We start from the raw sequence: 27,791 nt of genomic DNA, 5'->3' as shown, positions 1-27,791 counted from the left end.
TTAAGATCATCAAAATCTTAAATTCTCTCCACAGATCCAAACTAATGCTGGAGGTTTTCTCTCATTGTAGTTAATAAAAAGTTATCATGATTTTAATTTCTCATCCACTACAAGGAACAATTTCTCAGAATTTGAAGTTTTTCCAAAGAACAAGAAGAGTGTTTTTCATTCAGATTTACCATAATTATACCACTCCCCAAATATCATTACTGTCTTTTGCCTCAGCACAAGTGAAATAACACTGTCCCTCACTTTCCAAGGCTTTGAAAACCATGAATGTTTCTTGAGATACTCAGATATTGTAGGCTTGGAGGCACAAAACTACCGTAAAGATGCCCCCAAAGTTATAATTAGCCAATCTTGTATGTAGGGGGACAAAAAAGGTGTACAAATTCACTAACTGAATTATAGGGACCTTGGAGTGTAGAAGACTAAAACTGAACTGGATACCAAAGACTGACATTTCAAAAACATTTTCACTATTATAGTCTTCACTTCTTCATTATTCACTCTAGCATTATCCTAAAACAGAGAGGTCTTGCTTAGGTATTCTTTGCTTAAGGCTCCGAGAAGGAAAGGCATATCCTTGTCATTAAAGGTATCTACATGAGACTGTGCAATATAAATTCAGTTTCCAACTCAGCTCTTTGACAGTAAATAAACCATTTGCTTAGTTCTTTAATTTCCCTTACTTATCTCAGTTTATCAGCCCTACCCAATCATTTTCAATTCTTATGAAGGTCTTGTCATGTGCTTCTCAAATCCAACACTGTGTTTGTATATATCGTTCTAGATGCTTCCATAAAGTAACCCTAAGAATAATAATAACAATAAGATTTAGAAAAACAAACATACAGAGCTTCCTGAATCCAAAATATTTATAAAATTATATAGTCTGGTGAAGTGGGGGAGAGGGAGCCAGGGAAACAAACAAATCAACAACAACAAAAAAAGAAAAAGAGGAGGGAAAAGAAAGAGAGCAGAAACAGTGGAAAAGCATTATATGAAAAAAAGAGATTGAGAGAATGAAGAACTGAAGGCTGAACGTAAATCTCTCATAAAAGCAAAACAGTTTAGGCCTCCTACAAAATACCCTCAGTTAAGAAGATCTGTTGGATAACTGCAATTTAAGAATTATTTTCATGCAAAGATCCCCTCTTTTTTAATTGCAAACACTGTTCCCATCTATGCATTGGGGTGTAAGATGGTTGAGAATTTTTTTTCTAATACTGCTTTCATACAGTTCACCAAACAATTTGGGTAAGTGCCAAGACAAAACAGCAGTGAAACATCCTTCTGACTGAAGAGGGTGAGATAATGAAAGTAAAAATATTAGAGAAGACCTTTGCAGATAAAAAGTAATATACACATATGGATGCATTTTGATGTTTTGCTATTTTTCCTACCCTGCTTTGTAGGGCTGAAAAAGATCAAGAGGAAGAGAAGGTAGAAACTGGTGTGTCCAACAGCTCCCTCCCTATTGATGGCCCACCTGCCACTGCAGAGAAACTAAGAGGAACTGGTATATACTCAGGCCTCTTGCCTCCCTTCCCATATAGGACAGAGACACAAACAAGACAATTGGAATCAGAAGCATTTCTGGATTCTCCAGCTTGCACATATTCATAGCAATCAAAACTGAGCTGTGACAGAGTGGCTCAGAGACAATTGTGGGAGAAGCCGCAAAAGAAACTTAAATGGTTCACAGAAGACCCCTCCAAAATACCAGCATCACTTTGCTCTTAGAAAGGAAAGTGTCTGCTAACTTCAGCCACTGACTATCAGTTCCAAACCCACCAGGTTCCCTTCTTCACCATTTTCCCCTACCAAATAAACTTAGTACAGTCCCCCACAGACTCTTTTTCCAAAAGCCTGACACAACATCTCTTTCTTCCACAGAAATTTTACCCTATAAAAGGGATTGAAAAAGTTCCCCTCTATGTTTTGTCCTAGAAAGTGAAATAAGAATAAAGTAAAAGTGTTTCCTGTGAATGCCTATGAAATGATAGTCCTTCAGCTACTCTGTGTACAGCTCACACACAACACTGATACCCTGAAACTCTTTAGAGCTAGATATAGACCCAGAGAAGTCACTGTAGAGATGATCCCATCCTGCCCTCAAGGGAAAGAATGGCTAATCTAACATCCCTTTTTACATCTCTCATTCCCCATTCCTTGCCTCATCCCATTTTTCCTCTGTTCTTTCAACTATTTGATTTCACAAACTTTATGAAACAGAGTGAAATAGAAAAAAAAGAACAGAAATTAAAACACAAATTAAAGGTAATGTTACACGAAATTTCAAGAGAGCCAGGCTCTCACTCCTAGTGTCCACCACTGGCTTTTTGACAGTACTTCAAAGAAAGTAAAGGCTAACAGTTCTTACCCATACTAGTAAAAGTCCTAACAAGCTGGCTCTCCTCATATCTGAGTTCCCCACTTAGCCCACTCCTACTTCTTTCAAAAAGAGGAAGGAATGCTGTTATTCTCCACTCTGGCTTTTGCTCATTCCTCCGCTTCTGTTTCCCCTCTCCCCCATTTCCATTCCAAAAGTTCTCAGTTAAAAGCATTGCCTGAAGCAAGATCACATCTCCATTAAGAGAGGCAACTTCATTACAGTTTAACATAAAAAGATCAGCTGATATTGATCCATAATTTGGACAAGTGCCATGCTATTGACAGGAAGACAAAATAAGTTAGAATGGCCATGTTTCAAAAATTCTGTATGTACACTCAATCACTGGAACAGAAATTGCAGTCGGGTATATAATAACACAGCCGTGTTCTCTATTTCCCCTGTAGATCAATGCTAATATGAGGAAGGCCACAGAAGATGGATGTTGCCAACAGAAAACCTTGAAATTCCAGGTTAGGACTTGGGTGACTTCATGGATAAAAGTGTGTGTGTGTGTGTGTATGTGCAATGTCTGTGTAATTTAAATACAAAAGACCAAACTCCTTCCTTAATACCTGAGAATGCTCTACTTCAAAGTAGTAACTTCTACATTTAAATTCAAGTTATGGAAAACAAAACCTGACCCAACATCCTGCCTTACATAAGTATCCAGGCTTTAGCTCACACACCTAAGGGACCCCAGATGGATTACTCAGTGGGCTTAGACAACCACAGGACAATATACCTTCACATACTCATAGATACACAAAATAAATACATACAGACTCTCCATACATTACTGAACAATCATTCTGCCAGAAGGTAATTTTTTCAGAAGGAAGATGGTGTCAGGAAAGACAGAATGTTTCTTTCTGACATGTTTTACTAGAAACTGGCTACTCAAGCACCACTAGATTTTGAGGGCATGTTGGCTGTTTCACTAGTAGGGTTTATGATCCCAATGTAACAGATGTTTAAACTGGACAAAAAGAAGCAAATACAGGAACTCCAGCACCAAAAATAGAATGCTCTACCATTTGAGCTAACTTAAACAGATATTTACTGTAACAGGTATCTATCTATTAGATAGACCAATGGTACAGAGAATAAAACAGCCAGACAAGGCATTATACTTGCACTTTGCCAAGAGCAGTTATTTTTGAGTACTTAACTCTGTTAAGGTCAAATTCACACACACGAACTTCTACCCCAACAGGTTTGGATCTAATCACAGTTCACAAGGAGAGTTGCACAGGACTATAGGCCACCAAAGCAATGCTAGTTTCCCCAGGAATTTGGCACTCAAAAAAACTCAGCTGTGAGACGTGTACCTCCACCATTTCCACCTAAGAATCTCCTGTAGCTAATAGCAGTGAAAATCTTATTTTCTCTGTAAGCCTGCTATTTGAGACCAACATAACTCACTTAGCAATGCATTGCACACTATTCCTGATTATGTGGAATACCAAGTAATTGAAGAGAAATAATACGCATCAGTGACTAGGATTTTTACCAGGATTCATCCCTTCCTTTTTCCTACAGATTGACATGTATTCATCTTCAAGGCTGAGGACTACAAGCCATACAGTTAACTCAAAAGTATGTTGTTGCATTGGTAAATCCTTCCATACAAAAGGAAATATATATATATAGCATATATATATGCTTTCACTACCCCTTCAGTACTTCACAGCTTCTTCAGTAATTTGAAGCAATGTGTTTGTGTTGCTAATGGTACATTGCATGAACTGGGAGTATTTTTTAGAAGATGTATAGCATGGGTCATTCACAGAAGGTGTTCACTTTCAAATTGTTCAGTAAAGCAGACTCACTTTCCAGAAAAGATGCTGCCCCATCAAAACTTCGTTCCACATTTCAGCCTTGATGTGAATCCAAACTGTACAACTAGCCTTTATCTTGACAACAAGCCAAGCCTTTCTTGAGATACTACTGCACAAACCCACACTGAGGTTTGTGACTCATGCCCATTATTAGTTTAGTCAGATTATAGACAGTTTTGATGCCTGGTTCTCAGCAAAATGCTGCAATATTTAGGACATGTATGGGGATGATGAAGGAGGGGGTTGTTAACTGTATTTCTATTGATGACAGACCTTTACAGACGTACCTGCAGAGCGACCACACCAGCAGAAATACTGTAAGAACCACGGGTCTTCAGATCATGACTAAACTCTCATGAAATCCCATCCAGTGAGCTACAACTGCCCTTTCACCTTGCTCTTCCTCCTTCCTTCTGAGCCCATCTGGCTAATAGGTCAGAAGTGGGGACACCTGTGCACAAAGCCGTTGAAGCCGGGAGATTATTTGCTAACTCTGGAGGTTCAGTTCCCATCCGAAGCACCTGCTGTTGGCCCTGACTCACGTGGGGCCTGAATGCACTACCGGTGGCCCCTGATTCACCTTTTCGCTGTTTGTTCTCCCAGCGTCATCGGAGGGGTATGCAAGGAGCTCGTCTTGTCTGCCTCCCACACGGGGCTTTCCGGGAGCTGTCGCTCCAAGCCTTCTCCGCTTGGATGCTGCAGAGAGCAAAGCTCCTACTGCGGCCTCAGAGTGGCATCTAGTGCTCGGCTGCCGCACTGCCCCTCGCCGGCACCGCGCCGCCGTTCTCGCGGGGCACTTCACCTGCTTTCCAAACACCAGGGTCAAGGACTTGGTCTTGGGCAACACGCACAGTAATTGAGCTACCTCAAGGAAATGAGTGCGCTCCTCTCATAAACGGCAGGTCTAATTGATTCCACGGGAAGCAATCAGTAGCACAGTAAAATAAAAAAAGGAATTAAACGTATCCTTTTGCTTACCCAGATTGTGCTGTATGAAGGGGATAATTTATACACAGCCCAAACTAGAGTATGGCAAGTTCTACTCACCTACATTCCCCCTCCACTGCACACTTGTTACAGCGGTTTTACTAATATGCAGCTGTGGAAATTTACTTGAAATTACTAAACCTTCCTTCAAAGGCCGTGCCTGTTCTCGGGTACTGTAATGTTTGTTCACTGCTGCTCATAACAAATTTGTCTCCTAACCCTAGTTCTTCAAACTCATTTTTCCTCTTGCTGTGTGTGCCAGTCAAATCTAAAATGCAGAACTCTCCAACAGCAGGACAGCAAAAGAAGACAAGGAACCGAATGTACTTCCAGGGAGTATTTTCTGTATATCAGAAATAAGAGCCATTAGAATCAAAAAAACCCACAAATTACCTGTAGTTCTTGAGGGAACTCCTGAAGACAGCATCCTTTTTTCTTTTTATCATTATTATTATTGTTTTTACTACATGACCAACTCAAGTATAATTTTATGGTGTATAATTTAATCAGAATGCTCTGCAGGCAGGTACATTATCCCAGCTATGTTGACTTTTTTCAGTCTGCCTGAGATAAAGTAGTTGGATATGTTAAAGAAAAGCTACATAACTGTATAAGAAGTGTGTAGCTTTTCACTAGCAAATCTCCAAGTGTTTTAATAAAAAAGGTCACATGTTGCTTTCCTCACTTTGTCCATCTGTGAAATGAGGATAATACCTAAAGACAGGGGGAGGTGAGGATCAGAACCCATGTCTTGAGCTCTTTCCAGTACTGAAATAGTTAGATTTTTTTTTCCCATTACATCTGAACAAAAGAAACATATCTGAACAAAAGAAATGAGAGAGAGCAGTAAGACAGAGTGTTTAAATCGTGTTCTGATCCTCTCCATATTTTAGTTCTGCTAACTGCAAAAGTCAGGCATTTATTATGTAAATTCAGAGACGTGTTCAAATATAGCTAGTTACGTAGCATAATTTTCCAGTTCTTAAAATTCCTCTAAATTAGGAAAAGCCTTCACACTTGAATTCTGGCTGAATTAGCTGCTACAAAAAATAGAAGACAAAAATTACTTTCACATATGAATGCAACAGAAGAACAGACCCTGTCAATACTTTTTTGATAATACGCATGACAAATTAACAAGCTTCCAATAAATTAAATTTCAAACAGTTTGGCCTTGGCTTGGCAAACTGTCCAATATCTACATTGGCACACAGCTGAAAAGTATTCTAGGGTCAGAAAGTTCTTGGCAGCAGGGCCTGCATTCACAGGCAAAATGCAAGAAATCACAACAGTATTAATGCCACAAATGTCAGGTTCTTCAGAACAACACCACATCCATTGGTAGCAGAGTGTTGCTCAAGGATAGAAATAAGTATTGAGAAAGCCCTTTATCACACTTGCAAAAAAAAATAAAAAGTGTGAATTGTGAGAGCCACACACAATGACTAAGATCCAGCTTAAAAAACTCTAACCACGCCTACACAAGGTTCAGAAGAGCTACTAGATCTGCACCCAGGACAGCATGTCCAAATATTTTGTAGTCTGAAAGCACCTCCTAGCTGTGAGACCATCTGACATTGTCAGCTGGGAAGTTATTTGTTATAATACTACCAACTTTAGAGTTACTTTTTCCACTGGCTTAAGTACATCACCATCCTATATAAGAGCATCAAGGCCTTTTGCAGAACAAAAGCCTCCCCAGGGCTCCTCAGGATCATATTCTTACTGCTCCTTTAGAGCTGGCCAAATCAAAGGAGCAGCTCCAGACATCCCATCCTGTTACAGACTAGCTTTGCTCAATGTGTTGTAACCAGAAACAGAAAAAAACCTTTGTTCACCGATTATTTTGTTTTTTCACATCCTCAAAAATTCCTGTAAGTAGCACATTTATACCTTTGGGATGAGTCAGTGAACACAAATTCCTGATTCCTTTTTCAGGCTCTGCCACAGACTCATACTGAGACTTTTGGAAATACATGTCATGTGCTTCAGCCTACTGTATATAACATTATAAGACACAAATGCAAAGCACAATGAGCTCCCTGACAGAAGGATGACAGACAAATTATTCATTTACTTATTCTTCACGTACTTCGCTGTTTATTTTTAGATAAATTGCTCATTTCACTGTCACACACACAAAAAAAGTCTTCATACCTCTGAACATTAGAAAGCTAAATAAGTCACAATACAGGAATGAAACAGGTTCATTTGTTACACACAACCACAGAATTGTGTCTTATTTGACTACAAGACCTTTGTAACCATGATAAGATGTACATGTAACAGTAAATAAGAGGAGCCAAAGAGTGACAAAAATCCCAAGGAAATATTTACTCACGTAGAACTCTCCTGTTACCAAGGAAGAGTAAAGACAAATAGGCTCTAATAAACCTAATTGTAACCTCGAGATGCAGATTAATTTACCTTCAACGCTCTGAAATTGCAACATGAGTTTTCCCAGGAGCAACCGAAAGAAACTTCTTTTGGAATGCCAACTCAAGCACTTTGGTAATCAACCGCGCAGGACATCTTGGAATGCGGCAACGGCGCTTCCAGAGGAACGCCTGACGTTACAAAGCTCTCCCAGCAGAGGGCACGCGGCCCCCATCCCGCTCGCTGCCCTGGGAAGCAGCACCCCTCCGAACCCCTGGGAAATTGGAGTTGGAAAGCTGGACTCTCCTTTGGCTGCAGCAGAAAATCTGGGAGCGGTGGGCGCTTTCAAAGGGCTGTGCATAAGTTGTTTAAATTTCTGTGGAGTTCTGAGCTTGAACACTCATTTTATTAAAAAAAAAAAAAAAAAAGGAAAAAAAAAAGGACAGTGCTCAAAATACCCTTTTTCTAAATTGGGGCTCTGTAGAGGACTGAAGATAAATCACAAGTAAAATGCAGTCTGATTTAGTAAAAATAAAAGCAGTACACATAAAGATATGCACTAATATTCTAGGCTTAGCAACAGGAAAGTGTTTTGAATAGTCTCAAGGACACATATGGACGTGTGATAGGAAAACGGGAAAAAAACAATGGGAAATAAAGTCAGAATATCAGGAAACACATCCCAGTAATATGCTCCTCTCTTCAGATTAAGCCCCATCACTATAGCCTTTCAAAGCTAGAGTATAGAGAAATACCCATTGTAGGGAACATACCTGCATTAAGCAGGGGGCAAAAACAGGTGGAAAGAGTACTTTTCTGTTCTCTCATTTCAAGTCAAATGTAAAGAGAAGCACGTGTAACAGTTAAAATTGCTCACATACAAATATCATCCACCCACAGATTAAAATGTCACAGAACAAACTCATTTTGGGTGGCACCCCTGCCCGTGGGGGGGGGGGGGGAGTTGGACCTAGATGATCTTTAAGGTCCCTTTGAACCCAAACCATTCTAGGATTACAAGTACATTATACCACAAGGAGTTAATAATAGGCTGGAGAAGGAACAATTTTCCTCTGGCTTGATTCAACACACTTGCATTATTCATCACATTTGTGAAGGAATATGAATCCCATCAAATAATTAGATGGTGTGTTAACCTTCCTGGTTTGCAGCAGCCTATGACTGACAAGTAGAAGGGTTCTCCAAGAACAATTTCCTGTGCTGTCGCTCCTTTCTGCCTGGACTCTCAATGAAGGGTGCATTTTGTGTGTTTGTATAGGGAATCCCTGTGGAGTTTTTGTTGAGCTTTAGGTCAAAACTCTCTGAATTTAACTTTAAATTGGGGACCTATTAAATGCCATATTTGTTCCGGTATCTATTACCAGTACTACAATACTGGTCCTCTTCCAGTACTGTAATTTAAAAAAAAGCCACCCTCTTACATCAGTTTCAATTAGAGTAAGGTGTGAAGGTGAAATATCAAATTGCAGCAAAGTACACTAAAAGAAGTCACTACTTACCAGTGTACTCAAAGTACACTACTAAGAAGTCTAACTAGTTATAAGAGAATTTCAATGGCATTTTAACTTACTTGGATTTTCTCAGACCTTCTGCTTCGAAGCCTAGTGTGGTTTTCTCCTCCCTTAATTCCCCCCAGCACAGACTACCCTGATCATCAGCCAGGCTGATGGTCTAGTTCAAAATATTTGTAGTAGAAAAAAAAACCCAAACCAGAGGTCCTGTCTGTTGTTGTTCTGAAATTTGTGATATAAAAATCATAGGATTTGTAAGAATTTACAAATTGTCTGAACTGACAGCATCTGAGAACTCTCAAAATTTCTTATGGGCTTCAAGGTTTCCAAGCAAGTCAAGGAAACTACAAAGCAGACTGAGGCTAAATGAATCCTTAAATTCTGCTGACAAATAGGATGCAATGAACCACCAGTGGAAAAAGCTGGTAGAACCTCATAACATAAAATAGTTCAGGAAGTCCTGTTCTAATTCAGTCAAGAATTGATGAGGGAATGTAGGTCAAACAAGGTAACTGCAATTGTTTGTCATAGCTTTAAAGATTGTTAAATTCTAGGGGCCTTACATGCGCTACTTCGTTTTCTTCAAAACTTCCCCTTCCACTTCACTGTGATGAGCCCATCCCAGAACGCAGCTGCATTTTCAGCATGTTCTTTATACAGTGGCTCATACAAGTTGAAACCCGTCCTAGAAATAGCAGGCTTGCTGGGGGATTTTCAAACTGTTTACCAAACTAAGGTAAAAACACTGATCAAAGGATAGATAATGCAGCATAGTTGATTACTTTCAGTTACTGTGTGGATAAGTGCAGCTAACAAGAGTCAAAAGCAGAAGAAATGAGAGGCAGTGAATACTTCTACAATGAAGTATATTCAGTGTCAGCGTATATATACAGTGTTAATAGAGGAATGTATGTACATTTAGAGAAATAAATAATGGAAACAAACTGTGTTCTTAATGACACTGGAGTGAGTGTGCAATGATGCTCCCTACCCAACTGGCATGACTCTGGATTTTTTTGGTGCTGCCAAAGGCAGAATCAGGCTCATTTACTTGGTATTTAGCAACACATGACTGAGGAGCATGAGCCAGAGAAAAACTATGCCTTGCTGCTTTGGGATTTTTCTGAAGAAGCAGCTGGGATAACTGAGTTCCTTCTCCAAAGCTGCCCCGGGAAGCACTAACTGTGTGTCAGAACTAAGTAAACGGGCAATAGCTGCGACCCCGTCCCCCTGCTGCCCCTTCTCCAGATGGTGCTCGGTCACAGGTTGGACTCCATGATCCCAGAGGTCTTTTCCAACCTAACTGATCCTGGGATTCTTGAAGAGCCTGAGGCTGCCCTAACACGCAGCAATCCTCCAGATCGCCAGAATGAAGGATCATACAGCAGCTTGTCAAGCCTGGGTGTAGCGGGGCGGCTTTTTAATGGAAATGGAAACAGCCTGCTCGCAGCTTCCAAGCTCCGCGGGCGGCAGCTGGGGGAGCATCCCTGACAGGGCTTCGGCTTGGGAGAAGCGCCCCGAGAGGCAGTGCAGCTCGGCCCAAACATTTCGAAGTGTTCTACTTTCATCAGGGAACGTGTCCCTCGCACTTGGCAGGGAGGCCAGTCCCAGCGAGCCCTTCCCGGGGCGGCTCCGCCAAGGGCCACCCCGGCGCCGGCCCCCTCAAAGGCTGCCCCGGGCCGCCCCGTCCCCGCCTGCCCGGCTCCTGCCCGCAGCCAAGATGGCGGCGCGGGGACCGCGGTGGCGCGCAGCCGTGGCTGGCGGCGGGCGCGGCCACGTGACGCATTCAAGCGCGCCGCGCGAGCCCCGCGCGCAGGGGAGGGCAGGGAGCGCGCGGGCCATCAGGTGACACACCCCCCCCCCCCCCCCCCCCCCCCCCGGCGGCGGCGCGCGCCCGTCACCGCCCGGGACAGGGGGACCGGGACACGGGGACCGGGACACGGACACGGCCGGGGAGCCCGGGAGCCCGGGAGGGAGTGGGGCTTAACTGCGGGGTCGGCAGCGCGGGGGGCGGCCCAGGCGGCCGGCCAGGGTGACGCGCAGCCTCCGCGGTGCGGGGATCGACCCGCGGGGCGCGGCGGTGTGGGGGGGGCTCGTCCGCGCACCGCGAGTATCGGGCACGCCGCGGCCTCGCTGTCCAGCCCCGCCGAGGCGATCCTCGCCCGGCCCCGGGGCTGCTCAGCCGGTGTGGCCGCTCCAGGGGCAGCAGCCGCTCGTCGCACCCCGCGTGGGGCTCTTGGGGCTCCGGCCGTGGGGACCCGCCACAGCACGGACACCCAGCAGCGCTCTCTGAGCTGTCTCCTTAAAGCCTCGAGAAACAGCTCCTGCTTCGTTTGCCACGGTGATGAGGCCACCGGTGCCTTTGGATTATTCGAGTGATATGCAGGGATCGCTGCTGGCCTTGATACAAAAACTGTAGATGTTGAACATCTCGACATGTCAGTGAATTTGAAGGCTGACAAGCACACTAATCTCGCAACCCAGTTAGCCTTCCACAGGGTACATTTTATTAAAAAAAAAAAGTAAAGGTGTACCATATGCATTAGAGGAAACGGTCACAAGTGACATAAAGATACCAGAATACAGAGTGATTCTGTTGTTCTCCCGCTCCAGCTAATTCAGCTTTCCTTTCCCATAAAGGGCTTCTTCATTCATGGCTTGGGCCAGGCACTCATAGGATGGACCATCAACTCTCCTGCAGGCACTGAGGTGACTTCACAAACACTGGCTGTGAGCAAAGGTGGCACTGTCCTCGCACAGGTGGCACATCTTCTCAGGTAAGGGCTCCATGTCAGCAGAGCACCCCAGTGCAGCTGTCCAGTGTAGATCTGGAGGGAGGGGAAGAGTCTGGCCACTGGCATTACTGTTACTGTAATTTACTGGGACTAAGTTCCAACAAAAGCCTTATTTTCATTTCAGAGCATTAAGCAGTTAATTGTGTTAACAAGCACAGTGACCTCAGCCTGCTTTCCCATAGACTTCAGAGACTTCAGAGACTTCATTAGCAAGACAAACAAAAAATGGAAGCAGTGAAATTATATCTGTAAGGTGTTACTTAGCCTAAATTTTCTTTTAGGCCAGCAAAGTTTAAGAAGGTAAATAGTTCAGTGGAGTATAGCCATGGCTGGTTCTCTGTCCTGCCAATCTGGCTTTTGAGAAATTTCCTCTGAGGCTGTATGTCACAGGCTGCACCAAGAGGGCCTTATATCCCAGAGGAACACACTTCCCCAAGTACAGACAAACTGAGCAGCATAAGACATGCTTTGTGCTTTCTCAGAACCAATTTTCAGAGAGCATAGTGAACCATCCCTGTCCCATTACTTGGGCTACATGAACCTTAGCAAGGTGTTTTAATCAGTCCCTCAGCCAGATCAGATTTACCTAAACTTTCTCTAACCTGCTCTGAGAAATATCCAAGGCATATAACACCCATCTCCTTCCACTTGCAGAAACCTCTAGTCACTGGTAGGCAAATTAATGATCTCATAAAAGTTGATATACATCCAAATGGCAGTTCCTCTTAGCTCAAAAACATTTTCCTAAATTGCTCTCCTCAAGTCTGTCTTGTTAATATAAAGTCCAAGGCACAATCAGTCATTCCCATCGCATCTCATTGACTATTTGAGAATCATTACTGAAGCTTGACTTGAAAGAGCTGTCCAAAATGATCTACCTGTATGCAAACATTCCAGATTTTCACCCTTTTTGAGGAAAGTAGATTTGTATGAATTGTAAGCCAACTTTTCTTGAATATAGCATAAGTAGTTATTTTATATAGCAGAAAGATAATGGTACTTTTAGAGCGATATTATTCCTACATCTGTTTTACCAAAAAAACCCCCCTACATTTGACAGTAACATGTTAGGAAGGAGAATGCAAGGGTGATGGGGATTGCTAGGTTCTCGAGATTTGATAGTAGCTTGGGAAACTCTGTTCAGTTGCTGGTCAAAGTATCTAGCACAGAAAATTAATAACTTTCGCATTCACATTTTGAGAACTGATACCACTTTTCTCTCCCTGAGGTGAGGAAATACATATGCCACGCAGTGTTACGTGGATCAAGTAAGCAGTCCTGATATTTCAAACCAAGCCTGTCTTAATGAGATGACATACAGTGCTCCACTGCTCATTCTTTAATAGTAAACCCCAGTGTTTAAAGACTGCCAGAAAAATAACAGGGATTTCCAAGACCTGAAGGTCTCTTATTCTGACAGTGCAACACTGTGAGGCTGTAGCTGTGAACAGAGCAACTGAAGTATCATTTCTTTATTGTACACTTTTAAAAATAAATTCTGTGCAACATGTTACACAGAGCCCACATTATAACAACCAGAATTGCAGAAGGACTTTCATAGATACATTTGAATCAGCTGACAACTACTGTAGTGATCTTAAAATCCACATTGCAATTACATCTGGAAGTTTAAAACTGTGGTAACATCTTTTCAAGAGAACTGAGCTCTCAGGAGACTGATTTCTCCTGCCTTTGGTTTTTAGATCAATTTGCGTATTATAAATTGCTCCCACACAAACTGGGCACATAGGATAAGCTCTTCTAGTGAATCTCCCCCTTAACTATTGCAGGTCACCACTAGAAAAAGTGTGGCATTTGAAGGTATAATGCATAAAGTGTTTCGGTGTCCCAAATTATGTAATTCTAAACTTGTCTGAGTGCGTGGGGTGGTTTTGTTTATATCCTGCTAGCTCTGAAAGTCTCATCTCAGGAAATGCCAAACCTTTTTTGATTCCCATGGAAATGTGGGAATTGTCTGTCAGCAGCCACATGACTGCTCCACGAGTTCTGTGTCAAACAGACTGGTCATGTCCTAGTGTGGTTGAAATGAGGGAGCTGCACTGCTGGGAGCATGTTGACCTTTGGAAGCTCTCTGGCCAATGACCACATCAGTTTCTCTGTATGCAGGGCCGGTTCTTCCTCAGAAGAACTCAGTGCTTGTACCAGGAGTTTGTCCACCCAACAGCTTTGTAGACCCCAGTGGGAAGGAATGGTTAAGGAACAGCTTTTCTCCACCCAACTCAGTCCAGGCTCAGTACTGATAGCTGAAGGAGGGCTGTGGGCAGCCCCTTTCTGCCATGGCTTCTGTAGGAGCTCTGTGATTCTTAGAGCTCCCCTGAGTTTTGGGTTATCAAGTGCCCCTTGTTGTAGCTGCATCAACTGTAGAATGGCTCATTTACCAAGCACAACAACAGGCTCCTGTTTGGGCAGGATTCCACTGGCAGTCTGTGCCTGACCTGGAGACCTTTGATATTTTGGCTGGCAGACTAGTCATCTGTGCCCTGCTTGGTATTTCCCTGTAAAATATGCTCTAGGTTGTCCTTTCTTTAGGAGACATTACTCTTCCTCCCACTCGTTCCTGAGTCAAGTCCAAGCATTGCTGCAAATGCTTTTAGCTGGAAGGTCCACCCCTTTCTGTACTGAGAGTGCAAATCCACTACCCATTGCTTCCTCTCCGGACAACACAGTGTTCCAGCTCAGAAAGTGTCCCTGAGCCCCTGCAGCTGGACACATCTGCATTTCCAGCTTTGCTTCCCAGAGGTGACATTTTAAACGTACAGTACAGCTGCATACCTCCAGCATCAACACAATCAGAAGAGGCCCAAGATGTTGGGCTGCTTTGGGCTGGTATTTCCAGTGGATCCTCATACTGCTACTTTTTATGGATGTTTTTGCCTGCTGTTACTCAGAGACGACAAGACGTTGGAGGCGTTTGTGAATTGTTCTGATCAGAAGAGCACGCTTGCCTATACCTGCATTTTGATCTTGATATTTTGATCTACTTCTTGCCTTTAAAATTACATGGAGTTTTCTTTTTCCTCCTCTTTTTTAGAGAAAAAGGTTTAGAGAGACATGGAGCTTGAAAGAATCATTCGAGACACACTGACATGCTTCATCCAGTCCCACATCCCTGCAGCAGATCTCAGGTATGTTGAGATAGGCAGATCCAATAGCATTGTTCTAGCTTGAACTCTGCATTAATTGTCCCTCTGCCCATTATATTGAACTCTGTAGCTTTCCCGTACTTTTTGTTGCTTTTCTTTAAGCCAGATCCAGGATGGAGGTAATTTGCACAGGCTCTGAGAGGAATGCTTGAACAGCTATAGTTTAGCATTGCAATCTAGCAGTGTCATTTCTTTGATGACCAAGATGATTAATTTCCTGTCCAGTAATACCCATTAGAATATGGGATTTCCTTCATTCCACAGTGCTCCCAAAGGGCTTTCTGAGCAGGATAATGCTATGTCAGGGCTCTCCTATTTTGAACTCTGCCTACATGCAGAGATACAGCTGCCTTGAGGCTGGAACACAGCAGCTGGTTTTGCAGCTGGTGCCAGTAGTGACACAAGTGTGGAGAGCAGCAAGCAGAGAACACTGCATCCCACAGAGAGTGTAGCTTGACAGCATATGATGACCTCACCTGAAACACCAGTCAGCACAGTCAGTCAGTCAAGGGTTTGAGCACTTGGAATATTTTGGTTAGCTCAGCTGAAGCACCTACAGGAGCCTCTGGGCACACTGGGTCTTTCATTCAGTGCTGCCCAGGAGGCAGAACTGCATGCAGTATTTTATCTGTTAATGCTTCCCACTCAACCACTGGCCACCTGCTACCTGGCATTACTGGTGGTATATGCCCGTAAGATACACTCCACATAGGTCCTTCTGTTGCCATATTAAACAGACAGGAGGTTAGGGGGAATGAGGATGTCGAGAGAAGAAAAACTGGGCCTGTTGACACTGCTGCCACGTCTTGTCTTCTCTCTGTCTCCAGTGGGATGGATGATGTTTTCTTCTCTTATATCACGGGTGTCCTGGAGGAGCTGGGCTCACCAGAGTCCTCTGAGGAGAATTTTGACATGGACACCTTTGTGGAAATGATGGAGGCATATATCCCTGGATTTGCAGAAATCCACAGGTATGTAACTGTTGCTGCTTTTTATGTGCATGTCACGCACTGAGGGCCTGGACCCAGGCCCCTCAGTACCATAAATTCTTTTGTTACACCTAGTCGAAGATGTATTAGTACCAAACCTGTGCAATTAAGTCAGTCTTTGCCTGAATACACAGATGCTAACCCCAGTATAGTTTGCAAGTAGGTCCTTGGCCATCTGAAATACCAGCTGATTTTATTGGGCTTCCCATCAAGCCTGGTCTTTCTTAAAAAGGTTGCCAAGGAGGATTGGCTAGTGCTTTTGTTTCTCACACTAATAATACAGCTTCTGTCTCTTGCAGTGGGGATGTTTGCGAAATGATGTTCTCCCTCTCAGAAAGGCTTGGTGAAGCTCGCAACAAAGGTGAGTTACACAAACTATTTCAGCACAAGAAGGTATATTCTGTACATGTTTTCAGTCTTCATATTTGGAGTTGAGCAATGTCACAGGATAAAATACAATCTTGTTTGCCACAGTTAAGATCTCATAAGGTAGCCTGAATTGATTGACGGGGGTTTTTTTCAATGTTCAGTCAGGTTTTCGATGTCAACACATGGGAGGTTGGAGTCATACGGAATACTGTCCAAGACATACTGGAGTGAAAAATACATGATCAGTTCTCCAAATACCTCTGTTGAGATCAAATCCAGAGTAACAAGGAAGAAATAGCAGACACAGGGCTGCTTGTTGAAATTATGCTGTAGGTTAATTCTGAAAGTGAGGATTTTTGCCTGCCTCTGACACCCATCTGCCTAAGTGGCACTACCACTGAGCAGCCTTTATCAGGTGCATCATCAGAAAAAGTATCCAGCTGAATACATGTATCACATCTAGACTTAGCATCCTCAAAGCTCACTTCCCATTCATCCATGGACCCTGGCACAGATGCAATATGAATGATGTGCTCTGTTCTGCACAAGACTACACTATGCCAATGGCCCTTTCTAACCTCAGCATTCACAGATCAGCTGGACTGCTCTATCAGGTGCTTCCCACTAAAGAACAGACAGGTTGAAGTGCCTGGATATTAAGCCTTCCAGGGCATATAAGTCTGGGTTTTGCTTGTCTAGTAACATCTTTGCTGTCTTGCCAGAAGGGTACACAGTGTAGAACAGACAGTCCTGTCTTTTATCTTACTTGCTGCTTTCTTGAACTTGGCAAAATCTACTGTTCTGCTCTGGTATTCTGCATCCTACCCTCTGAGGATCCTGATGTAGCCAGAGCATGGAAGGAAAGCACCACTCCAGTCTCAGATAGGACAGAGAAAACGTGAAATGATTCTTCTTGCAGTGACAAAAAAACAGCCTGTAAAAAAGAGATGCATCAGAGTAACCTGATCACAGGATCTGCTGGCTTGCATGCAGTCTGGGGACTACCACGGTGTATTCCCAAATTTAAAATCAAAACCACACCTTATTTCAAAGATAGAGCAAAAAGCAGGGAATTCTTAAAAAAATGTAAGAAAAATACCTTAAGTATCCACAACCAGAGCACTAGAGAACCAAGAATGGAAAGGTAGAATTGAATTTGCAAGCAGCCCATGCCCTCTACAGCCTGGAAATGCAGAAGTCGGGCACTCCAGCATGTGCTAGCACTGCTTTCCTGCAGGTCAGTGTGAGCAGAGCTGCAACTGTCCTCGCTGAGGGCAGAAGGAACAGTAGTGCCTCCAAGTCTTGTCACGTAAGAGATTTGCTTTGGCACATGATGCACTAGCAATCTAATGCCAACAGAAAGCACAAAGCTCTAACCTTAGTGGGACTGTTCCTCAGGAGATATCAATGTGTCTTTAAGAAAAACCTGGCCAAAAGGCTGTGGAAAGCAGGAGTGAAGCACCCTCTGAAGACCTCACCAAGGGCCAGGAGCCTGGAGCTGGAGCCTGCAACGGGAAAAGGCTGTGCACTGTAACAGACGGAGCCAGGGCCCAGGTATGAGTACCCTGCAGAGGAGCAGGAACACTGGGGACAGTCACAGAGCACTAGGCTACCAGCACCACCTGAGGGCATTTTCCAGCTCTGCAAGGAACCACAGCATAGGCGGTGACCAGGCATCACCGTGTCTGTGATCTTCTGATTGTATGGCCTGAACAAGACTGTGTCAGAAAATTATGTGCTGACAGAAGACTATGAGCCAATGCTCTGGCTCATCCTTTCCAGCAGCTGGAAAGGATGAGCCAGAGCAGTGGCACTGAGAGCCTGTCCCAGTGCCCTCAGAGATCCCACAGCACTACAGCACCTGGTGTATATCTCCCACCTTCCTCCCCTATGCTCTGTTTGCTCTTTCTCCAGTACTGATCTATTCCTGCTCTGCAGCATTCTGTATCCACAACTTTCTAGAAAATGCTGCTATGGCGATTCCTTCTGCTGTAGCCTCAGGTCAGTGTTTAGCAGCTCCTTCCTTTTCTGATCAAAGCACACACAGCTTCACAAGGTGTGCACGACTTCAGGCATTTGCACCGCAGTGTCCAGAAAGCTCGCTCCTAAGGAGACACATAGCATGGCCACACAGATGAGTCAGTTCACATCAGCCCTACTTGAAAGTAAGTTGAAACAGAGGGAGGAGATTAAGGAAGAGTAATGGTTTGTCTTTCCAAGGATACATTTCCCTGTTAGCTTCAGGAATGGGATTTAGCGACATTTGTAAGGAGAGTGAGCCTTCAGCGAAAGGCAGGCTGAATTTCCTGACAATGAAAAACCAGAGGCCCTAGCCCTCTCCTCACTGCATCCTCAACTTACTGCTGTCTCTTGCTCCAACTAGGAAGACGATGACTTGAAGGATGGGTTGGAGCTGCTACTGGAGATGTTCCCAGCCTGTACCGTGAGCCAGGCAGAGAAGGCTCTTGCCATGGCCTTAGGGAACTTGGAGGAGGCAGTGCAGTTAATTGTGGAGGAGAAGGTGGAAATTGGCCCATCAGGTGTGAGTGTGAAGGTACTGTACTCTGACCTGGGTGGCAGTGGGCCAAGGAGCAGAGCAGAGCTCAGGGACACACAGGCATCACAGCTGTCTCCCACAAGCAGGAGCTTTGACTGCACAATGAGCCAGGAGGATCACCCAGAATAACAGCCCCTCTCCCTCCCTTGGCTCTCTTAGTATTAGGCTGTGCCCACAACCAAGCTAGCAGCCCAGTGGAGGTGTGGCTGGCACTGCTTTCCCACAGAGGCTGGAGTGCTCCACCAGCAGCTGGACTCACCAAGCTAGCAGGGGGAAACTGTATGTTCCATGTGTTGTGCTGTTCATACACCCACCTTGTCTCCTCCCAGGAACTGGCACGGCCCCGCAGAACACCCAACCACGAGGAACTAAAACAGGTTATCCTACAGAAGTAAGTACCCAACAGCAAAGAACCCCTCATTTTGCTCTCAGTAAAGGAGGAGGTGGCAGTTTGGGGAACAATGTGGTCTATAAAGAACTTAGGCTGCAAGATGCTTAGAAGGAGGCTGTGAAACTGATTTGGATATAGCTGAACACATCTAAACACAAATACAATCATCATCTGGAGGGGAAAAAAAAACAACAACCAACAACTGCAAAAAAACCAAACCAACCAAACAAACAAAAAACCAAAACAAACAGATTTGGTATTTTTAGAGCTCTAGCACAGAAACAGATTACCTGTACCAGCTGGGTCACAACACTGGCTGTGTGTGAGGTTTCAGCCTCCTGCAGATATAGTGTAAATCACAGTACTGTTGGCTGAGGTCCTGGTTAAAGTTTCAAGGCACAAACATCATGCTGCAGCTCAGGTAACAAACACATGGTGATTTGTAGAACTACAGCGTTTGTAGAACTCATTCATACCTCTATCCTTGGAGACAGTCCAAACAAGGCTAAAGATATCTTTAAGAGGCTGTCTGTACAACAACACTGAGAAGATTAAATCTCAGTTGCTGAAGGTGAAAATTCAGTGCATTTAAAGAAACCTCTCTGAAGTCCCCCTATAGGCTTCTTGGGAATGAAAGTATCTATTGGTTTACCTATATTTATTTCTAAAAGCATTTAATTCTCAGTAAGAGAACCCACACTGTGGTTTCATCGATCTGCTTTAAGATCTCAGCTTTCATGAGCAGGCAGCTTCCACACAACTATCCAGCCAGATTTTTTCCACCACTTTACATTCTCCCCAGTGACAGAATAACCAATTGGTGGGCTAGGAAAGATAATGCAAGGCAGAACAGCATCCAGACAGAAGTAGTAATCTCTGTCCTTGCCCACCTCCTGTCCAGGCTCACGTCAGTGACAGGCGAGGGAACAAAAAAGCACCAGCTCCTTGTTATGTTTCTGAGAACTTCAGTTTAATGACATTTTGGCAACATCCTGTACTTTAAACATCACTCAAGCACAGGTACAGAGAGCAGATCGCCATAGCTGAAGATACACATGAGCAACTATATTAACTACTGAGGGAGCAGTCACGGTCAGCTGTGCTAAACCAGCACCAAAATCTCAGAGTAGCAACTCAGCAGTACAGCAAGCAAATGCTTGGACCCTGATGTTTCAGTCACGTAGGAAATGAGGTGATGCTTTTATGAAGTTGCTTCCAGCACAGGCCTGTTTCATAGTCAAGTAGGAGATGGAGTGTGAAAGAAACACCATCGTTCAGAGCAGAAGCAGACACATTGGTCCTCTAATCTCACCTGTCTCCTTTGGCTGCCATCACTTGGACTGAGAAGGAGCAAAGCTGCCCCAATGGGAGAGCACACCTGACCTCAGCACCTCTCTCAGTTCTGCAGTGGCTATCAGCATTCTCGGCCACCTGAGTTTTCAATACCTTTCACATATAGCCAAGGATGCTACTCCAGGAGAATCCTGCTGGATTCTCACCAGAAGGATGACACTTTTGCCCATTTCATCCACTTGGGAACATCAAGTGCTCTTTGCTGCAATCTAGTCACATAGGACGCATTGCACAGCCACAAACCATCCAGGGGAGAAGGGATATAGGCTGTGAGTAGCCCCAGGCAACATAGCAGTGTTTACTAAATGCTTCTTGTGTTTCAGATACATGATGGTGGATAGTGCAGATGATCAGAAAACACATCGGCCAGCTCCACCCAAAGAGGTAAGCAGAGCAGTCCCAGCTCACCAGCAGTTTGAATGTCCTTTGTTACAAGGTTTAAAAAAATCAGGGTGAAAGTCCAAAAAGCAAGAGGGCAGCCAAAGGCAGGACCATTCACAGAACCTCTTACTCAAAGAGAGAAGATTAGCTTAGCTCAGGTGCTGCAGGGTCTGTCAGTTCCTACCATTCCTGACTACCGTGGCTCTTGCTCCCCCCCATCAGACAACATCCTTTCCAATTTTGGCCAAGATTCCCAGCACAGATGATGGTAAAGCAGCTCACCCACCTCCCAGAGTGCAGTTCTACTTCTGCTTGCCCCCTGCCTTTCTCAAGCAGTGTGGCTGTCCATCCACTTGGTGTTAATGTCTTTCCTCACCAGGCTCCCAAGAAGTTGATCCGCTATATCGATAACCAGGTGGTGAGTACAAAAGGAGAGAGGTACAAAGACATCAAGAAGCCTGAGAGTGAAGAGATGAAAAGAACCTATATCAGCCTAAAACCAGCCAGGAAGTACAAGTTCCACTGACAGCCAGGTTCTCCTGCTCTTCTGCCTTCCACCTCACTGGCCAGGCATGGCAGGATGGACTGTGGTGCTAGGAATGAGGGACTCCTCCACCTGCCACTAACTTGAACTAACCTGGGAGCCAGGACACTGTTTCCAGCTTCCTCAACTAACCTAGTTGACAAGGAGAAGACTTCTCTCCTTGGATAGCTATCCCTCTGCCCCCAGGGGCACACTGCAGTGACTCTCTGGGGCCTGGGCATTCTCTGCTCTATATTGCATGGGACATTTTTAGATCTGAGATGTGGCTTGTGCTTTTGCAGCAACCTTTTTAACAAGTCTCTGTGCACTGTTGCTTTGAGTGCCAGTATTAATAAAGATGATGTGAGTTGGTGTGTAGTTCTGCCACAGCATGCATATGCTTTACAGACACTATCTCCAATCCCTCCTAGGGCCAAAGATAGAATCAGGGTCATCCTCTCTTCCCCTCATTACTCTCACCACAAGATGTGGCTGCTGTTTGATTAACTGCCTAGCGGATAACAAGGGCTGAGGCTGAACTCCAGAGCTAGACTCTCCCTGCCAACATAACCTGCAGCTCTCCACAAACTTCAGCTTACAGTAGAGCCAGTGCTTCTGCCATTTCTTACCAATATTGAGTGCCAAATTTCCAGCCATGCCACACGGAGCAAGATACAGTAGCAGGCCTGGGCACTACTAAAATGTTAAGTCAGAAACTGGAAGAAACAAATGACAATGACCAACTGCTTTCAGTGACAGCACAGCTAGGTTTGGTGCTTTTCTGTCAGTGAAACTGTAGTTAGGAACATCTCCCACCTTGCCCCAGCCTAAACCAGCACCCTAGGCCTGGACAGACACACTGCCTGCGCTGGGGCCATGCCAGTCCTTTGGTGCTAGGCTGGCCAGTGGCCACAGGCTGGAGCTAGGCTTACTGCCCTCCTCCCAGAGCCCAGAGGGGCCTGCCCTCTCCCAAGAGGAAGGCTGGTAGCTGTTCTCTTTCCTGCTCCAGCTGGTCTGGTTTGTTCCACAGCTCTGCTGGCATGCCTTGTACACCCGCCCCAGGGGACAGTCCCCATCACACACTCCCCTGCTCTCCAGACAGCTGCCGCTTAGAGATTTAAAATACAACAAATAGTAAATCCTATCTATTAGCTGGCCTGGCCAAGGCCTGTTCAGCACCATGGTGTTCCTGCAAGTCAAGCGCTCTCTCCACGCCACTGTAGAGGGAGTTACTTTCCCCAGAGGCATCAATGAAGCCTACTCATGAACATTCAGTGGCTGCTAAACAGCCCCAGAGGAAAGAGTGAGCCCCACTCAGGCCAGCCTCACCAATGGGACTGACCTCTCCCTCTGCACATCTCCACAGCAGCCAGTTCCAGCATCCTTCCAGGTTCCCAGCGTTGCATCAGTCCCCCCCTCCCCGGCAGCAGCAGTTCTAGATCTGAAGGTTGATGAAAGGGGCGAAGCCAACCACATCCTCCAGGAGAATAAGAGCCCTCCGCAGTGGAGGCTCCACATCCAGCTCCACCCCACGGCTTCGGAGGATGCTCAAGCTGGACTCAGCCACGTTGTGGCAATGCTTGACCTTCAGCGAGCGCAGCTTGGGACAGTACTCAGCCAGGACTCTGCCAAGAAAGAGAGCACATGCAAGTTGCAAGTCAGGATTCCTAAGTGCACCATTCATGCTCTACTCTACTCCCAGCAGCCCAGCGCTCATGACTGTACCATACGTGCACCATCCTTTGGGAGCAGCACCCTGGCAGTCAGAGAAAGTCAAGGGACGTGGTTGGATCCCAGACCTACCCTCCATAATATGCTGGGAAATTTGCTGTCAATAGCACACAGTGTCTCTCCTGAAGGGCCTGCAAGTGGCTTCTCTCCCAGACTGAGCTCTCATTGCTTTCAGCATGAAGATATCTGCCTTTCCTCTCTAGTTCTCTTCCTCTCCCTACCCAGTCACCTGCCATCCCCACATTGCTCAGTACCTGATGGAATCATTCTTGACTCGCAGACACCCTGTGAGGTCCAAGTGCTCCAGCTCAGGGCAGCACTTGGCAGTCTCCTCGACTGCCACGTCGCCCACATTGGCATTGACAGCCAGCGACAGAGACTTGAGCCTGCTGCACTTCTGCACCAGGTAACAGATGGCCTCGTCCTTCAGCTGGCGGCAGGCTGTCAGGTCCACAGCCTCCAGTGCCTTGCAGTGGTCAGCCAGGCTGCGCAGGGCCAGGCTGTCCACCCAGTCACACTGAGCCAGGGACAGCTGGCGCAGGTTGGGGCAGCTCAGCGAGATGGTCACCAGCGCATGGCGGCTGAGCTGGACGCAGCCCTTCAGCTGGATCTGGTGGAGGTGGTGGTTCTGCTCGATGACTGGGAGCAGCTCGCAGTCCGTCAGCCAGGCAGAGCAGTTCTGGAGCGCCAGCTGCTGCAGTACTTTGTTGTCCTTCAACAGGTTAACAAAAGCAGCTCGAGGGATGGCAAATCTGATCTGTGTGGGGAACCCAGGACAAGTTAGGCACCTCCCCAGCGTTTCACATTAGCCTGATCCTCACCAAATACCCTCTCCCCTCCTTTCTTCCACTGTGACAGTGGTGACCAAAGCCACTCTCTGTCCTCATCTTGGGGCAAACCCTACCATCAGACTCTCCTCACGTCATGTCAAGGCTACTGCCATAAGCTAGGAAGATGCTCTGGCTTCTTCCATCCCACATCATCCATCACTCCTGCATTTATATACTTGTGGTGAGCTCCACATGTCTGCTCTCCAAAAATCTCTTTGCTAGACCACTCTGTGTCCTCACAGAACAGCAGCTACTCCTGTCTTTCCCACTCCTAGGCAGTGTCTCCTAGAGCCAGCACAAGCTTTCCCCAATGACCAGGCACAGAGTTACCCCCCATCAGACCCACCCTATTGCACAGCCTCTGTGAGGACCAACAGGCTGTGCCACTCCAGAGCTGGCTTGTGTTTCTGCCAGCCAGTGCCCCATAATGGCCTAGGTGGAATTTCCAGGCTTACTCCTCCCAGGGCCTCTTGATAAAGACACTGGCATTGCTGAGCCCTGAATCACTACCTCTCCTCCCTGAGCCCATCTGTCCAGTCTGACACCTGAGCCATTAACCCAAGCTCCTGAGAAGAAACTACCCTCCTTGCCTGGAGGTTCTTCTCCCCACATAGATGCTCCCCTGTTAGTTCCAAAACAGTAGGACATCTGTGTCCTCCCCCAGCCTCAGAGCCATCCAATACCTGGCTTGAGTCAAAGCAGCGCATGTTGGCCAGGTACAGCTGGATGAGAGAGTGGAATGACTTGCTGACCCTCTGCAGGCTCAGGAGCTGCTGCAGTGGCAGATGACAGAGAATATGTGGAAGCAAGACGTCTTCCCAGGGCAGGTCCAGGAGGCATCTCCTGGTGGGGGTCAAACTCATCCTCAGACACCAGAGAGCCAGGCCACTGCGGGAGCTGGGCTAGATCACCTCACACCTACTGCCGAGAGCCTCTAGGAGGAACAGCCAGAAAGAAAGACTCAGCGACGTTTCCCACAATCAGCCCACAGGGTAAGTCCCTGTGGCGATCCATCAGCAGGGCATGTGCCTGCCACCTGCGTCACCTCCTCCCCAGCCTGGGACGTTCACTGCTCAGGCATCCGAGTCCACCTGCCCGCACTGCCCTCCAGGAGTCCTCAGGTAGGGCTTTCTACCAGCCGCTGATGGAGTCCCTGTCCCTCAGCAAAGCAGCAGGAGGCTGCTGCAGCATCACCGCACTGCTCGCAGGGTAGCTGTGCCCGGCTTTCACATCTGAGCGTCACTCTATTCGGCAGCTAGTCCCCGGCATCCAGTGCCGGGCCACTCGGGCGCCCTGCGAGGGGGAGAGACCAGGTCCCCGCTCCTTTCCGCGGGGAGCAACAAGGCTCCGGGGTCCCCCCACGGTGTCCCCCCGAGGATCGGGCACTCGGCACCTCTGCGGCGATGAGGCCTCGGGCCGCGAGAGGAACCGGCAGAGGGGTTCTGGCAGTTCGGGGCCTCCCGAGCTGCCGTTGGAGGCCGGTTAGACTCGGCCCCAGCAGCACCCGCAGCTGGGGGAGCCTCGCCCGCGGCCGTTCCTGTCCCGCCGCCCCACGGGGCCCCGCTCGGCCCCAGAGTCGCCCCCGAGCTGCCCTGCCGCCGCGGCTGCAGGAGACACGCCGGGGCCTGGACACCGCCCCACTCCCCGCCGCAGGGCCCCGTGGCAAGGCGGCAGCGCAGCGCAGCGCAGCCGAGCCGAGCCGAGCCGAGCTGAGCTGAGCCGAGCCCAGTCCTGCCCTGCCCCGCCCCGCCCTGTCCTGTCCTGCCCCCGGTACCTGCGGCCCCGGCGAAGCTCCCCCGGTCCGTCCATCCCGCCGCGCTGCACCCGCCCGGGACACCGGCGGCCGCCCGTGACGTCACGACGCCGGGCGGAAGTGCGCGCGCACCACAGCCCCGCCCCCGACCCGCGCCCCGGCGGCGGCGCGCGCGGTATCGGGGCCGGTCGGGAGGGGCCGGGGGGGCGGGAGCGGGGAGAGCTCGAGGCTGCCGGGCCGGGGCACCGGGCGGGTGGGGCACGGCGCTCACAGATCCCGTTGGTGTCCTAGCGGCTCCTGAAGGTGGCTCCCAGCGGCACGGCTCGGCCCGCACACTGGCCCTGGTGCCCCGGCTCCCTAGGCGCACCCGCTCCCCCGGGCGCACCGCCTGTCCCAGTTCCTCAGTTATCCCAGTTCCCCAGCGCACACCAGATCCCCAGTGAGCACCAGTTCCCCGTGGCCCCAGCTCCCCGGCGCGCACCTGTGGCTGCAGCCCCGCGGCTCCCCCGGTTCCCCCGTGCACACCGCCTGTCCCAGTTCCTCAGCTGTCCCGTCTCCCCAGCGCACACTAGGTCCCCAGCGTACACCAGCAGCCCCCGTTTCCCGTGGCCCCTGTTCCCGGTGCACAGGCGCTGTCCCCGTTCCCCACGGCCGCTGTTCCCGGTGCACACCGACTGTTCCCTGTTCCCGGTCCCCACGGGCTGCCCCGGTGCACACCGGCTGTCCCCGGTCCCCACGGGCTGTCCCGGTGCACACCGGCTGTCCCCGGTCCCCACGGGCTGTCCCGGTGCACACCGGCTGTTCCCGGTCCCCACGGGCTGTCCCGGTGCACACCGGCTGTCCCCGGTCCCCACGGGCTGTCCCGGTGCACACCGGCTGTCCCCGGTCCCCACGGGCTGTCCCGGTGCACACCGGCTGTCCCCGGTCCCCGCGCACGCCCCAGCCCCGCCAGGCAGGTGGACGCGCATGCGCATTGCGGCGGCGCTGTCCGTTCAGCACCACGCGGAGCCGGGACCCGCCGGACCCGCCGCTGCCGGTGAGCGACGACCCCGCTCCCGCCAGACCCCCCTGCCCCCGCCAGACCCTCCCGGCCACCCTCCCGGCTCTCTGCTCTCCCAGAGGGCTATGCCACCCCTCGCCCGCCCGCAGGAGCGGCAGGACCCCCGGGGAAAGGCCGGTGCCTGGGGCTTACCGTCCTCACGGCGCCCCCGACCGGCAGCCGCTGGCCCCGCTCCCCCGCCGGTACGGGGCTACCCCACCCGGGGCCGCCCGCGGCCCGCCCCCCCAGCCCGCATCCCCCCGCTTTGCCAGCCTATTCCCCCCGCCTGGCTCCCCGCCGGTGCCCCGCCCGCCCCTGCAGCCCTGGGGAGCGAGCGGGGTCCGGCCCCTCGCCCGCAGCCCCCGAGGGGAACTGGCCCGGGCTCCTGCCCGCGCGGTTGCCATAACAACTCCGCAGAAACAGACGCTGCTCTTCCCTCCCCGCTGCCGCTTGCGGAACGGACACCCCCCGCTGGTGCGGCACTCGCACACCACAGCCTCTACATGGCCCTGGGCAGGTGACCCCATCTCTGGCTCGGATCTGAGCCCTGCCGCCTTGTGCAGCATCAAGCTTCTGATCACTGCTGGCATAGGCACTATAAAAAATCCACCTGGCAAAAGAGCAAGACCCACATACAGTGAACGAGTCCCAAATACCCGTTCCCGAGTTCCCTGGAAAGCAATAACCTGTCTATGCAACTTATTGTGCTCATTCCCTCACAAGGCGTAAGCTGGTTTGCAGAAAGGTTTTCTCTCCCCAATGCCTGTCCTCTGGGGGAAGCTACC

General features: G+C 48.1%; 3 protein-coding genes and 1 long non-coding RNA gene across 12 annotated transcripts in view; 2 read left to right on the top strand and 2 right to left on the bottom strand.

Annotated features, from left to right (window-relative positions):
- LOC135417969 (uncharacterized) overlaps positions 1-10,807 on the bottom strand; it is a 333,771-nt gene extending 322,964 nt beyond the window's left edge. Inside the window, exon 1 of the long non-coding RNA XR_010432281.1 lies at positions 7,651-10,807. This is a non-coding gene — a long non-coding RNA (uncharacterized LOC135417969). The remainder of the gene's footprint in view (positions 1-7,650) is intronic.
- An 85-nt stretch (positions 10,808-10,892) lies between these two features.
- On the top strand, positions 10,893-22,031 carry CUEDC2 (CUE domain containing 2). 4 transcript variants are annotated; one of them, XM_064662732.1, is made up of 10 exons: positions 10,893-10,976; positions 11,772-11,908; positions 14,979-15,072; positions 15,918-16,061; positions 16,379-16,440; positions 17,869-18,002; positions 18,832-19,002; positions 19,335-19,396; positions 21,073-21,133; positions 21,510-22,031. In XM_064662732.1, the coding sequence occupies exons 3-10, from the start codon at positions 14,999-15,001 to the stop codon at positions 21,654-21,656; spliced, it is 855 nt and encodes a 284-aa protein (XP_064518802.1). In that variant the 5' UTR covers positions 10,893-10,976; positions 11,772-11,908; positions 14,979-14,998; the 3' UTR covers positions 21,657-22,031. The 4 variants fall into 4 exon arrangements, with proteins under 4 accessions (XP_064518802.1, XP_064518803.1, XP_064518804.1 ...); XM_064662733.1 differs by lacking the exon at positions 10,893-10,976 and adding an exon at positions 11,054-11,125; XM_064662734.1 differs by lacking the exon at positions 10,893-10,976 and adding an exon at positions 11,093-11,107.
- Positions 20,342-27,177, bottom strand: FBXL15 (F-box and leucine rich repeat protein 15). Of its 6 annotated transcripts, none has more exons than XM_064662728.1 (4): positions 27,160-27,177; positions 24,898-25,148; positions 23,639-24,141; positions 20,342-23,278 (listed from the first exon to the last, which is right to left on the bottom strand). In XM_064662728.1, the coding sequence occupies exons 2-4, from the start codon at positions 25,075-25,077 to the stop codon at positions 23,089-23,091; spliced, it is 873 nt and encodes a 290-aa protein (XP_064518798.1). In that variant the 5' UTR covers positions 25,078-25,148; positions 27,160-27,177; the 3' UTR covers positions 20,342-23,088. The 6 variants fall into 6 exon arrangements, with proteins under 6 accessions (XP_064518798.1, XP_064518799.1, XP_064518797.1 ...); XM_064662729.1 differs by lacking the exon at positions 27,160-27,177 and adding an exon at positions 26,639-26,655; XM_064662727.1 differs by lacking the exon at positions 27,160-27,177 and adding an exon at positions 26,449-26,626.
- Positions 26,896-27,791, top strand: part of PSD (pleckstrin and Sec7 domain containing) — a 48,307-nt gene continuing 47,411 nt past the window's right edge. The window contains exon 1 of the mRNA XM_064662697.1: positions 26,896-27,003. The gene's annotated coding sequence lies outside the window, so the exon portion shown is untranslated. The remainder of the gene's footprint in view (positions 27,004-27,791) is intronic.

The sequence above is a fragment of the Pseudopipra pipra genome, chromosome 8 (genome assembly GCF_036250125.1).
Source record: "Pseudopipra pipra isolate bDixPip1 chromosome 8, bDixPip1.hap1, whole genome shotgun sequence".
NCBI classification, from domain to species: domain Eukaryota; kingdom Metazoa; phylum Chordata; class Aves; order Passeriformes; family Pipridae; genus Pseudopipra; species Pseudopipra pipra.
Note: the sequence above shows the minus strand (reverse complement) of the source record. Positions and strands in the feature narration are given on the sequence as shown.